The 14,463-nt window shown below is 47.9% G+C and overlaps 1 protein-coding gene across 5 annotated transcripts in view; it reads right to left on the bottom strand.

Moving 5' to 3' along the window:
• LOC101315906 (two pore channel protein 2-like) overlaps positions 1-11,745 on the bottom strand; it is a 38,941-nt gene extending 27,196 nt beyond the window's left edge. For all 5 annotated transcript variants that reach the window (XR_012325599.1, XM_073791117.1, XM_033838395.2 and 2 more), the window contains exons 1-4: positions 11,473-11,745; positions 4,236-4,318; positions 3,143-3,257; positions 675-803 (exon numbers count right to left, since the gene is read on the bottom strand). Coding sequence is in view for 4 of the 5 variants with exons in the window: in XM_073791117.1 (XP_073647218.1) it covers positions 675-803; positions 3,143-3,257; positions 4,236-4,318; positions 11,473-11,547 (402 nt within the window). In the remaining variant the exon portion in view is untranslated. The remainder of the gene's footprint in view (positions 1-674; positions 804-3,142; positions 3,258-4,235; positions 4,319-11,472) is intronic.
• Between the last annotated feature and the right edge of the window lie 2,718 nt (positions 11,746-14,463).

Here is a 14,463-nt window from a genome sequence, read left to right as displayed (position 1 = left end):
GGCCCGCGTACCGCAAAAAAAAAAAACATTTTTTCATATATGCAATTATTTATTTCTTCTTTTATGAGATGTTTTCACCGATTTTGAGCACATTTTTTATTGCAGTTTCTGTCTCTTTTTTCTTTAATTTGGAAGTGCTCTTGATATGTTAAATAGTCACACTGTCATATTTTGCCTAATTTGTGCTTCAGTCATTGTGATCTGCTGGCAGTTGTGCTGATGGTGTTTGCTGTACAAACATTGGCATTATTTCTTTTTTTAAAAAATTTATTTATTTTTGGCTGCATTGGGTCTTTGTTGCTGTGCGCAAGCTTTCTCTAGATGCGGCAAGTGGGGGCTACTCTTCGTTGTGGTGCATGGGCTTCTCACTGCAGTGGCTTCTCTTGTTGCAGAGCATGGGCTCTAGGCATGCGGGCTTCAGTAGTTGTGGCACGCAGGCTCAGTAGTTGTGGCTCACGGGCTTAGTTGCTCCGCAGCATGTGGGATCTTCCCAGACCAGGGCTCGAACCCGTGTCCCCTGCATTGGCAGGCAGATTCTTAACCACTGCACCTCCAGGGAAGCCCCGTCATTATTTCTTGAACCACCCCAAACCTACTGAGTTGCTCTTCATAGTTTTCTCTTCATAGTTTCTACCTCTGACCACAAACTCTCAAAGGCACTCATGAACACTCACCACTATGGTTACCACGATGCAGATGTTTTTCGTATCCTTCCAGAAAACCATCTGAGGAGTGACTTTCGCAAAGTGTACAAGTCTCCCAGAGAATGCAGTCAGACAGAGTACTTCTGCTATCGAGGTAGCCTGTGACAGAAGAGAGAGAGGGAGCCAGCGCCCTGCCGCTCAGAGGCATGGCTTAATTCTCTCTTACCACTCCGACCTCCGACCCCCCTGACACCACCCTGTGAGAATTAGCAACGTCCCTTAATTTTACTGCAAGTTGCAGCAAAATTCCTTGCTGGTTGGAATGCTTCCTTTTTCTTGAGAGGAAACCTGCCCTTGAACCACAACTCCCATGACCCAGCTGGCAGGGCTTCCTTGGGGTGGGGTCTGAATCAGCAGGCAGAGGACCCCCGGAAGGCATTTCCTCAGAAAATGAGGGGGGGCGGTCAGGGATGGCAGAAGCAGGGGCATCCACTATGCTCTCAAATTCCCCACATTCATACTCAGAATAGACACCTAGAAGTTCAGTTTCTCTAATAATAACGCTCCAAAGATGTGTTTCGAAACGCCAGGTCGTTCCTTAGACATCGCTGCCACTGCCTGTATTTGTTGGTTAGAGGAGAGAACGGAGGCCCCTGGGCCCACTGCAAAGTCCTGACCATCTCCTCCGTGGGCTTCAGGGCATCAATTCCAAACTCCCCGCAGGCAGCTAGATTTGCAGGCTGTGTGTGCAGCCCATGCTTTGCCTGCGATTGCCAGGAGACGGTAAATCCTCCCGAACAAGGGCACTCTCCTCCATTCATGGGGAGAGGAGTACGGCAAAGTAGGACAAGATGGGAAAAGGGACGGTTTGGCTCAGGCGAGGAAGATGGAAAGGTCTGGGCTGAGGATGGAGGGAATGAACTTCCTAAGGGACAGGAGGAAGGGGCTGGGGCCGGGCCCTGAAAGCAGCAGGTGGCACAATTCCCCCATCCCCACCCCAGCCCTCATGAGGCCTGGGCTCCGATATGGGCTGCAGCCCCTTCAAACTTTCTAGCTCTCAGCCTGTTCACCTTTCAGGGGCTATAAAGACTCCCTGTCAAGGCCAGGCTTGCAAAAGGGCCTGGGGCAATCCCAGGACACCCTTGCTCAAGATAAGATTTTCTTGGTAATGCTGAATCTGGCCAAAGCTCCTCCGCCATAATACATTGGATTTTAGAGGCTTGAAGTACAAACACTGGCTGAAGGAACACTCTGGAACTCAGGCAGCCAAGCCCACGCTGCATGTGGCCAATAACAAACAGAAAGGTGAGGACTCAGAGGGAGGCAATGGGCTGAGAAGAGACCCTGTGGACCGCTCACCCCGGCCAGTGCTATGGGGAGGGCAGGGGGGTAAGGGGGACCGACCCTGTCCAGGTTTGTGAATGCACAGTTCTGCTTCTGCAGACTTGGTGTTTGTTTCAAAAGTCACTGGGCTAAACGTTTTCTACCCAGAGACTTCATTAATCGGGACATCTTCATCAAACGGATGTGTGGAAGACCGCCAACTCTGAGCCCCCAAAGAACCACGCTTCTGGTTTTCACCCCCTTGTGCGGTGTCCTCCCCTGTTGACTCAGGGCTCGGGCATGTGATGGGCTCTGGCTTTGGGACATCAGCAAGTGTGGTGTGTGAGGAGGTGGACGGTGCTTGCTCCCTGGGATGCTCTTTCTTGGACCCCACCCACCCACTGGGAGAAGCCGAGGCCATGCGGAGTGGCCGTGCGGAGGGGAGCACAGCTCCAGCCAGGTGAGCTCCCAGCTGCCAGCCAGACATCTACCGCCCTAGCCAACATGAAAATCTGCCCGGTTGAGCCCAGTCACCTGCAGAATCATGGGAGATAATAAAAGGCTGTTCTTCAAGGCAAGAGGTCAAGGAACTCTATCTGTCAAAGGACCAGACAGTAATATTTTAGGCTCTGCAAGTCATACAGTCTCTGACACGACTACTCTGAGAGGCAAGAGCTGTGTCGAGTCAAGAATTAATGTGAGCAGGTCATCAATTTATTACTTAGACTCATCTGGAGTAGCTGGGTAATTTCATGTATTACTTAAAAGCACCTATAAATAATGATTTATGACTATGATAAAAGCTGGAAACGTGGCAAGTACGAGTCATATATTACACTATATTATGACATTGTCTACCCGGCGTTAGATAAATACGCTTTAAAAACATCACTTGTCTGTCCCGTTTGTCCCAGTAGGCACAGAAGACCAAAAACTGCCACTCCCTTGCCAATGCCTACTGATGAAAGCATCAGCTCGGCGAGTAGGCAGAATTCTTCCAACCCCTCCCAGCAAGAAAAGTAGGCAGAATTCTTCCAACCACCCCCCCCCCCCCAGCAAGAAAAATAAAACCAAATCCATACTTATTGAAATTTGAGGGGAAAAAAAAGGAAGAGGCATGGGACCCAACTCATCTCTCACAAAGTCTGGTTAGCCATTCTGTGCTGAATGCTTACCAAGAAAGGCAGCGGGAACAGGGCTGGTTCCTCAAAGAGGGCAAGAGCGAGGTCCCCCCAAATGAAGAAGTAGGTGGCCGCCCGCATTGTCCAGTGGTTATAGAAATGGTAAAGTCTGGAGCAGAGAAGAATAAAGAAGGTTATAAACAACGAGCAGGAGTTAAACAGCACCCCCAAACCCCATCAGAAGAAGTGTAGTGGGAGGTAAAACACAAAGTCCCCTCTCTGGCCACCTTTCCTTTCAATTCTAGAGAGTGAGGGGTAGCATTCAATTGAGCGCACACTATAAAACGCTAACAGAAAGAATCAGGGATATGATCATATCTCAAAGCACATTCTCTTAACAGTCTCCAGCTAGGATTAGCACCCTCCCCGTGGGGAGGTGGTGACCCTAGGATGTACTTTTAGAGGACTGATGCAGAACAAACCCCCCTTAGAGTGACCTGTTATTACGTGGCACAGGAGCCTAACCGATTTCTAATGTGCATCAGGGCATGGTGGACTCGGAGAGATCTCGTGGTCACACGGGTCTCTTCCCATCAGGGAGACAGTCCCCCAGCATCCAGGCGTGAGGTATTCACTGCTGCCTTTCAGGCACTGACACTCAGTCCTGATGATAAGAATTTTTTTTTTTTAATCTTGAGCCATATCTTTGGTTTTAGTTCAACCAGGGGGTTAGGGAGAAAAAGCTGAATTCCCATGAAAAGAACAAACGCGTAAGTCGCGTCAAAAGGCAACAGAAAGGAAAAGGACAAGTCTTCTTTTCATTTAGGCGCCTCTAAGTGGACAACTACATCTAGGAGGGAAACATGATGACATATTTTTAATTTGGATGCTTTATCTCCTGTCCTGGGTGTTATTTACTCATTTATCTGTTCTTAGTATATCTGTTGAATGCTTCCCTACCTGTGAGGTACCATGCCATTAGAACCAAAAAAAAAAAAAGGATAGGATTTACCCAACTCTGTGTGCCATATCCTATATACTTCTCAAAATATTTGTGCAAACAATGCCTTCAGTTTGGGTTCAACTTCAAGCATATGAAGCGCTAAAGGAGAGGTGATTCTAGGGGATAGTTTAACACTTTAATTACCTGACAGCCTGAGGGGATGTTTCAAATGGAACGTTTCTGTTGTACTGAGCGTCAGAAACATAGGCAGCTGCCAGGAGAAGGTCCTCATTGGGAGAAAGTAAGGGGAGAACAACAGTCAGAGTCGGAAAGGATACTTTACTTTTTCGTTGATAAGTATTTATTGAGTATAAAAGGAAACTCCTCTTCACCTCTCCCCTGGTCCCCACTCTCGCCAAACAGAACCAGCATTAATGGTACTGTATGTTCACCTCCAGATGTTTTCCTGAGCAATGAGAGTCCTGCAGTGGGGCTGAGGCACCGGCATGCTTAACTTTCCTGAATTTAAATGTAGGTTCTCAGAGGAGGAAACGAGAACAAGAAAGCACTGAACAGTATATATAGATGTACTTAAATGGTGTATTTATACATACATATATAGGGTTATGTACACGAATATATATATACACACACACATATATATAAACATAAAATTATATTTAGGCTACTTGATAGTTGGTTAGAGGGATTTTCAAATTTAATTTTGACAAGTAAATTATTGCCTTTCTTGACAATTTTTGAACTAAACTCCTTCTCAAGGAATGACCTCATTCTATACATACACACAATTTTAAAAGAATAAAATTGTTTTCATATGACACAAAGCTTATTTTTTCACTCAATATATTCTGGACTTTTTTTTCATGACAATACTTATAGATCTAACCCATCCTTTTTAACAAATGCCTCTTCCTTTAGGTAGTTTCCCTTTTTCAATATATTTTGAACACAATTATATTGAATATTTTAATATATATTTATTACACACACGTACTTTTGTACCATAGGAGTGTTTCTGTAGGATAGAGTATAACTTGTGGATGGAAGGTTTGTCATTTTCTATTTTGATAGGTACGACCAAATTGTCTACCCCAAAGTTAAGCATTTTATATGCCTGAAAATAGCACATGATGGCTTCCCTGGTGGCGCAGTGGTTGAGAGTCCGCCTGCCGATGCAGGGGACACGGGTTCGTGCCCCGGTCCGGGAGGATCCCACATGCCGTGGAGCGGCTGGGCCAGTGAGCCATGGCCGCTGAGCCTGCGCGTCCGGAGCCTGTGCTCCGCAACGGGAGAGGCCGCAACAGTGAGAGGCCCCCGTACCGGAAAAAAAAAAAAAAAAAAAAAGCACATGAATATACATGTTTTCCTACTTTTCGCCAACATTAATATGATTTTAAATGGTTGATAACATCCAATCAACCAAAGGGGCATCTTGAGATTTAGCTTAATTTGTCCATGACCCGTACAGCTGAGCCCCGCTGGTGATGGCTCACACTTCTGATTCTATATAAATTAGATAAAGAATACATACAAACAGACTAGCTATTTAGACCTCCTTATGTACTTCAGAAGTAAACACAACCTGATTATCCAACTGATTACCGGAGTTACCTCCTCAAAATAGAGGACATCTTCCTGCCTGGACTGGTATGGAAATCTCTTCCTGGTCAAGAAAGTTAATTTTGAAAAATGCATGAAGTATTCGGAGAGGTCAAAAGATTCCAAATTTTATATTTAATTTCCATATCAGACACACATAGTAGATATTTGTACACATAGTAGAACTGTGTTTCCTAAATTTATTTCATATTGCAACACTTTAAAAAATAAGTTCTATTGCATTAAAAACACAAACATTCGTTATTATGTCTTTTTAATAGACATTTCACCAAAGAAGATATAAGGATAGTAAATAAGCACATGAAAAGGTGCTCAACATCTTTAGTCATTAGGAAAAAGCAAATTTAAGCCACAATGAGATACTACTACATATCCACTGGAATGGCTAAAAGTAAATACTGACCACACCAAGTGTTGACAAGGTTGTGGAGCAACTAAAACTCTTGTTGGTAGGGATGGAAAACAGTGCATTTACTTTGGAAAACAGTTTGGTGCTTTCTTGGCCATTCCACTCCTAAGTATTTACCAAAGAGAAAGAAAGCATACGTCCACATAAAGACTTGTACATCCAGCCCAAGAATGTGGCTTATGCTAGACATGCCATTCCAAAGTTGCACTGGTATACAAATGTTCACAGCAGCTTAATAGCCAAATACTGGAAACGACCATAATGCTCTACAAACAGGTGAATGGATAAACAAAATGTGATATATCTGTACCAGGGAATATTACTCAGGAATTAAAAGGAATGAATTACTGATAAACATAACAAAACGGATGAATCTCAAAATAATTGTCTGAGTGAAAGAGGCCAACCCCTCCCCCTCAAAAAGAGTACCTACTCTATGAGTCTATCTATATAAAATTCTAGAAAATGCAAACCAATCTATACTTCCAGAAACCAGATCCGTTGCCTGGGGATGGGGCACTTGGGACAGAGAGATGAGGCATGAAGAAACTTTTGGGGGTGATGGATACATTCATCACCTCGAATGTTGTGTTAATGTCACAAGTGTATTTATACACCAAGGCTCATCAAACTATAGACTTTAAATGTGTGGTTTAGTACGTATCAATTATAGCTTAATAAAGCTTTAAAAATTGCCCTCCAAAAAAGATTACGGTTTGGATTAAAAACTGATGTGGAACAATAACCCCACAGGTGAATTAACTGCTGTAAGAACCCATCACCCTCTGATTCATGTTCATTCTCAGGGCAATTCTTAAGGGCAGTTTATTACAACCGAAGAAGCATCATGTAGATGTGTTGAACACTTATCACACATTTTCTTTTACATATTTGCAAAAATGTATTAGAAATATAGTAGAAAATCTAACATCAATTATTTTTCCATGGAACATCTTGAACACTGAGGAACACCAGAGTTCCCCAGGATATGCTTAGAAATCTATTTTAGGTATAAAATGCCTAGCATCAGCAAGAGTTGATTCCTTTTTTTTAATGAACACATGTTAATTTTAAGAAAGTTTCATTAAGCCTCAAAAAGCTCATACTGGGACAGCAAAGAATTCTGATATCAAAGTTTTTTAAAAGGAATATTCAAAGCAAAATGTCTCAAAGGCACTACGGTTCCCAATTTTAAAAGATGACGAGGGAATTCCCTGCCGGTCCAGTGGTTAGGACTCCTGCTTTCACTGCCGAGGGCACACGGGTTCGATCACTGGTCGGGGAACTAAGATCCCATAAGCCGCACAGTGCGGCCAGAAAACAAAAAGAACAAGCAAAAAAAATATGATGGTACTAATATCTACCCCCAAAGATGGGTATGACAGACCCAGCAAAACAGTTTGTCCACAAACACGAACAGGAAAAACATGCTCACCAGCAATTCCTCAGCCAGCCGGGCCCTGGGGGTTACCTCCCTCAGACCCCGCCCAGACTCCCGGCATTGAATCTACGAGCACCACGGCACCCCATCCAATTGCCCCCCTGCCAGCTGAACTTATGCCTGTCATGTTTAAATACGCTGACACTTTCATAATAGCTAATTTACCTTTACAGTAACGTTTCAAAGTGTTCCCATTCTTAACTGCTATTATGTTTCTGACAGTCTGTCTCCTTTTAAGATCTCATCTGCTCTACCTTCTGGTTCTTCTTGTCTTCCCTCCCTCCATCCCATTTGTGTACAACTTCTAAGTCTCCTACCCATCTTTGCTTGGGAAGAAGTACTCTCAACAGGCAAACTTATGGTAAATGAGCATTCTCACTTGTATTAAGGCCATTTGTATCTTCCCATAAAATGAATTTTTTTCATCCACCCCAAGAATGTGGCTTATGTGAGACATGCCATTCCAAAACTGCACATACTTTTCAAGTTTACATGAGAACCACTGCCCATGTCTACCATGAAAATGGCAAAGACCGGACATCAGGCGTTTCCCCAGATGCAGCCGATAAGTGGCTTCGTACATCAAAACAGCAGCCCCACCCTAGGGGAGGCCCTGCTGAGCCCCTGGACAGTAGATCTCACCTCTGAGGCAGAATACAATCACCTTCAGACGTTTTGCTTGTAAAGATCCTGTTGCCCAGACCAGTTGCATCAGAATCTCTGGGAGGTGGGACCCAGGATTGAATTTTTAACTGAAGTTGTTGATAGAAGTGCTTTGCAAAAGCCAGTATGACTTGCTTAGATATAGAAGAAAATTAACATAAGGTAAAGAGAAGTTACCATAAATTTCAAGTAAAAAAATTCTTCCCTGTCTCAGTTTTTCCATGTGTCATTACAAGCACTATACCTTCTGTCTGTCTGTCTGTCTCTGTCTCCCTCTTTCCTCCCATAGGTTATGGGCACTCTGATGTCCAGAATACAGTAGGTCATTGCTTTCCCATGCACCCCCATTCAAAAGCTTCAGGAGACTTCTCTTTGCCTGGAGTGCCCACGGAATCAACCCCCTGGCTTAGCACTTAGGGGCCTCACAATCTCCCCTCTATCTTGGATCCCTCACTTTCCCTGCAGGAACCCCCTTCTCTGGCCCAGATTGGTGGACTGACTATCCCACTCCCACACCTGATCCCTTGCTCGCCTAAAACCAGGAACATCCTTTCCATTTCCATTCACGGGGACCCATCTCAAATTTCACTCTCTCCACGAGGGCTGCCCATACCAGCAGCTTCCATCTCCATATGGGAAGACGGCCAAGGGAAGCTTGTGAAGTATATGGTGAGCATTCCACACAAAGAAGTGGCTGAGGGTAAGCTGGGCACGGCAGCTGAGGCAGGAAAGGTGAGAAAATAGGGCGCCGCTCGGTGTGGGTATAAGCACCTCATGTCCCTCTGTGCAGAAAGCGACAACCTCCCGGCCAAGGGCAGCCTGAACATGTGTTTTCTTTGGCCCAGAGAGTGCTTTCTGGATGCTGGCTACTGAGTCAAATTTTTTAAAAACTGGAGCAGACACAAAAATGTGAACTTCTGGTTTCTCTTCAAAAGATCGTAACATCTGGCCATGTTGGCTTGTCTTGCAGTAAGTTTTTGCAATGCACCCTGATACTCAGTCTCCTGAGCAAATGCTTATTATTTTCCCCAATTCTGTGGGTCAGCCGGGAAGTCATTCTGGTCCAGGCCGACTTAGCTGGTCTCTATGGTCATCTGGGGCTAGATGGTCTGCAACAGCTGCACTCACACATCTTGGCCATGTGCATCACACAGTCCCAAGAGCCCCAAAACAGGGTGATCTAAGAGTTGGATGAACAGGTTTAAAAATAAGAACATTCAAAAAGAAGCACAGGAACATTCACAAAGAAGCACAGGAAGTATCAAGAGGTGATCACATACAGTCACAAAGAAACAGCACAGGACACCGGCTCTCAGCCGTGGCTACACTTCCAATCCTTGGTAGCTTTAAAATTGCTGTTGCCTGGTCCACACCCAGACCAATTAAATCAGAATCTCAGGGCAGCTACATTTCTAAAAGCAGGTAATGCTGACCAACAGTAAGGCTAAGAATCGCTAGCATTGGATTATTTCTTTTACAAAGCTGAAAGTGTTGGTCAAAGTACCAGAATGGGTGGCCATCTGAGTAGCAGCCAAAAGAAACTCCAGGCAGAAAAGGGTTCTTAAACTACTGCTTTAAAGGAGAGGGTGGAAATGCATTTCAGGTGACTAGGCAGTTTCTTATGAAGTGACCCCAAACTAACTTTTAAAAAGGTTAACCCGGTCATACTGGCTACCCAGGGTCCAAGGCCAGAGCTTCAGTTTAATGACCCAATTATCCCTGTTCTGCTGAGAAGTACCTGTTGGTACCAGGCTCTTCACCTGTTACGCCTGCTCCCCTGGGGGAGGTCTTTGAAAGATACTGAGACATAAATAGCTGGCCCTTGCAGGCATGCATTAAGCCAACGCCTCACACAGGACTCAGCCAGGACTCTGGGCTGTTTTCAGACCTCGCATTTCTTGAGGTCTCAAATTATTAGTTTTTTACATTCTTCTCTTATTTTGAGAAAGAAGCATTAAGTACACACACAGAGAGAGAGATGGACAGTCTCAAGCTAAAAAAGATTTTCTTGCCATAGAAGATGGGTGATCACTGTCAGTTCCACCATTTTGCAGAATGAGGGGAGCAAGACCTGGGCTGGGTCAGAGCTGGGGACCAAGAATCCTTTCCCTCCTCTCCTTGAACTGCTCTGCCCTGCTCGTTCCCTTAAGGGACAGGGACATGGTAGAATCCACCTGTTGGAAGTGGCCAAGTCCCTTTGGGATGCCAGCAGGCCAGGCAGCAATGACCGGGGCAGGGATTTTACAGCCCACCTGCCCTGTGGACCGTCCTGAGCAGGCTGCAGGGGCCATACTGGCACAGCAGCCCAGAGCTGAGGGGGCCACTCAAGGAGAGGAAGACAGCTAAAACACCCTTCAGCTCCCACCCACTGGCACAACCAAAGGAAATGCAGCACACGTGAAAAGCCTACGTGTGCCAGGCACCGTGTCCTGGGCCTGAGGGACACGGTCTTCGAGACTCCTCCGAGATGGGAGTGATTTACCATCGCCACTTTACAGAGGGGGAAACCAGAGGCTTTCAGCGTCTTGCAATTCACAGCTAAAATTTCCTGAAGCAGAGCCGAGGCTCTTTCCATTGGAGCCTTGCCTCCCTCTCCACTCTCTGAGTTCTTATCCAGCGAAAGGGAACAACCCAAGAAGGCCTCTTGAAAGCCCCAAGCCTTCCAAAGCTCAGGCTGTCGGAGGGAAGGCAGAGCTGAGCGACTTGTGCAGCGCATCTGCTTGGCCCGCAGGGATCGGAAGGGCCAGCGCTGCATCAGCACTCCCAGCGCCACATCCTGCAGCCTTCTTCCCGGGCGTTTCCCTGCAGCAAGACCCTCGCTTGTTTTCCTGCCGCCATGGAGCGCCGTGCGGCGGGCACGGGCCACCCAGACCCGGGGGCGCGCCAAACGGGGAGAGGACCCCCAACACGCAGCCCGGGCCCCGATTCCGGCTTGGCCCCCGTCCGGGGGAGGCGGCTCCGGGCGGGCCTCTGGGTGCAGGCTTGACAGCTCCCGTAACGACCCTAATGTGCGGGGTTGCGGCCTGGGGCAGGGCGCCTCTGCGCTCCAGCGGCGGTGCGCTTCCCGCACGCGGAGCGCCCAGAGGACCGGGAGGACCCAGAGAACTGAGGAAGCCCGGGGGCGGAGGGGCTCCGCACCCGCATCCCCGCCCCGGGGCCCTCGTTCCCCCAGCCGGCGCTGGCTGGGCCCGGGGTCGCTCTCCACCCAGGAGTCCCGGGGACGGTGGGCGCGGAGCCGGGGTACTCTGCCGTCGGCGCGCGGCCACCAGCCCTCGGGGCGCCCTTACCTCCTGGGCCGGCGGCTCCTCGGGGGAGGACGGGTGTGGGCGATGCAGCCCAGCGGCTCGGCGGGCCCCGGGCATCGCGGCGGCGGCGCGCGGAGCGGGAATGGGGGAAAGTCGGGGCCGCGGGCAGCGGACTCTGCCCTCGGGCGGCAGCAGGCCGGGCTCGGCGCGCTCCGCTCGGCCCTTCACGTGACCGCGGTGGGGCCCCGCGGACGGAGGACTGGGGGCGGGCGCGGCGGGTCTCGGGCTCTGGGCCCTTCCCGCCCGGCCTCCGGGTTCTTGCTGGAGCCGGGGGCGGAGACTTGGTCCAGCCGGGGTCGGGGGCGGGGCGCGGATCCGGGGTGCCCGAGGCGAAGGGGGTTAGAGGCCAAGCTGGCAAAGGGTCCCAGCCGTGTGCCCCGGGCGTGTCACTGAGCCCGGGTTTCTGTATCAATAGAATAGGAACAAGACCTTCCTCCCAGGGTTGTTTCGAGAATTAAATGAGTTAATACATTTAGTGGCTGCCACTGGCAGGTGCCCAGTAAATGATGGTTTCCTCCCAGTCCTAGTAGAACCCCCTGGAGAGCTGGGTGTGGACCCAGAGAGAAGACACCTGGGGCAGATGCCTCCGGGGAGGGGCTTGCAAACCCTCATCCCTTCCCCCAGTCCCAGCCTGGACAGGAACTTGGGGTTACAGAGCTGCTGAATTTTTGAAAGAAAGCAGAAATCTAGATTTTCATGAGGGTGTTCCTGATTTTTATTAATGTTGGTCATGAATTTAAAATAATGATAATAAATACTTGCAAGCCAATTCTTAGATGGGCTTTGGCCTGGAGGGCAGGTGGTCCTCAGCTCCTGTACCAACGAGCTTCACTGACACCTCCCAGAGGACGAAGAGGCCAGGCAGGGCAGGGACTGGCCCTGGTCACCGAACAGGAGGCATGGTGTCCCTCTGGGTTCATTAGAACCCTGTGCTTTGTTCTGTTGGATGCCAAGGTCCAGCACTGTGGCAGGCAGAATTATCTCCCCTGCCCCCCCCAAAAAAAATTCCACATCCCAACCCCCGCGATTGTGAATCTGCTACTTTATTCCTCTATAGAGACTTTACAGCTGTAATTCAGGTTACTAATCAGTTGACCTCAAAAGAGTGATTATCCTGGATGATCTAAATTGACCCAGTGAAATCACATGAGCCCTTAAAAGCAGAAGAGGAAGGCTTTCCCTGGTGGCGCAGTGGTTGCGAATCTGTCTGCCAATGCCAGGGACACCGGTTCGTGCCCTGGTCTGGGAAGATCCCACATGCTGCGGAGCAACTAGGCCCGTGAGCCACAACTACTGAGCTTGCGTATCTGGAGCCTGTGCTCTGCAACAAGAGAGGCCGCGACAGTGAGAGGCCCCTGCTCGCCGCAACTAGAGAAAGCCCTCGCACAGAAACAAAGACGCAACACAGCCATAAATAAATAAATAAAAATTTAAAAAAAAAGCAGAAGAGGAAGGCAGAAGGGGTGGTGAGAGATGAAACTCGGGGAAGGACTCAGTGTGCCTAGTGGGTAATGCTACTGCCTTAGAGACGAGGGGAACTACAAGGAACTGAATCTGCTATCAAACTGAATCTGTCATCGATTTGAATGAGCCTGGAAGGGAATTCTTCCCAGAGCCTCCAGAAGAGAACACAGTGCCTTTATTTCAGCGGTTTGAGACTCAGAGCATAGACTCAGAGCTAAATGGATGTTCGTTTAAGCCCCTAAGTTTGTGGCACTTGGTTACATTGCAAGAGAAAATGAATACAGGACACTGGCCTTTCAATGCCAGATTCAAGTTCTTGCAGTGAGGCTGGCCTACAACGAGAAGGTCAGGTGGCCCCAGTTCCTTAGTAGACACACCAGGCATTGCATTTGCCACCATCCACTTCCTCTGGTTGTTCCCTCTCAATTCCAACATCACACCCTCTGGGAGGCCCTTCCTCAACTTCTCCCAGCCAGTGGATCACTTCCTCTCTGGTCCCACGCTCTTCATGAAAAGAACCACATGGTACCTCAGTTCCTCTATTTATATATGCTGTCCTGCCCCACTAGGCCACAAGCACCTGGCAGAGGTGAGGCAGGAAACCTTCATCTTTGAATCCCCAGCTCCTAGCACGGAGCAGGCACATGGTAGGTAAATGAAATCCAAAAGCAGAATTCATACGAGCTTGTAGCCAGTGACCCATGTCTACACGGTGTCTGAAATAATTACTTCTTATAACTGTTTATTGTGTGGATTGCCCTAAAGCTCTCTGCATGTTCTTGAGAAAAGACAATGATTCTATTTCTATCCAAAGTCGTGACTTACGGAATGGTTGTTTTACAGTGGGGTCTTTTCAAATGGCTTTTCTTTGATACAGTGTAAATGTGTGCATTGTAAAGAGTAGAAACTAATCAAAGATAATCGTGGTCAGTGAGTTTAGGTGAGCATCCTTCTCCACATCTCTCTACCTGCACACACTTTAACACGCATGTATGCAGCTCTGTGCAAATGAGATTACATCCCACCCTGCAGACGCTGCTGACCTTGACCTTCTATCTACATCCTTCCTACCCAGGAACCCAGAATCAGGCCAGGCCTCCACCCATCTCTCACTAGAGGATAATTCTGCCTGGTTTAGGCGAATCCGAATGGGATGTTTTCCTGGCAACAGTTACCAAGGAGAGTATGCGACTTAAGGTAGCTCAACCTGACTAAAAAGAAGCAATGGGCTTAAGAAGAAAGGTTTCTTTTTCTCTCTCCCCTCCCCTTTTCCTATAATTGTAAATTTTTAAAAACCCAAAAAACATGTATTCCTAATGGCCACTGGCAACGATCTTGCAGCCAGCCTTGGGTAAGGATGATTCTGAGGACGGCGGAGCAGAGAGATGCAAGTATCCAGGTCTCTGAGGGCCTTGGGAAGAGGCTGCTTTTTGGTACTTCCATCCTTAGAACTGTCTAACCTTTGCACTGAGAATTATGTGAGCTATATTATAGGATTCAGGAGACAGA

The sequence above is a fragment of the Tursiops truncatus genome, chromosome 14 (genome assembly GCF_011762595.2).
Source record: "Tursiops truncatus isolate mTurTru1 chromosome 14, mTurTru1.mat.Y, whole genome shotgun sequence".
Lineage (NCBI taxonomy): Eukaryota > Metazoa > Chordata > Mammalia > Artiodactyla > Delphinidae > Tursiops > Tursiops truncatus.
The sequence above is the reverse complement of the archived record's forward strand: the minus strand, read 5'-3'. Positions and strand labels throughout refer to the sequence as shown.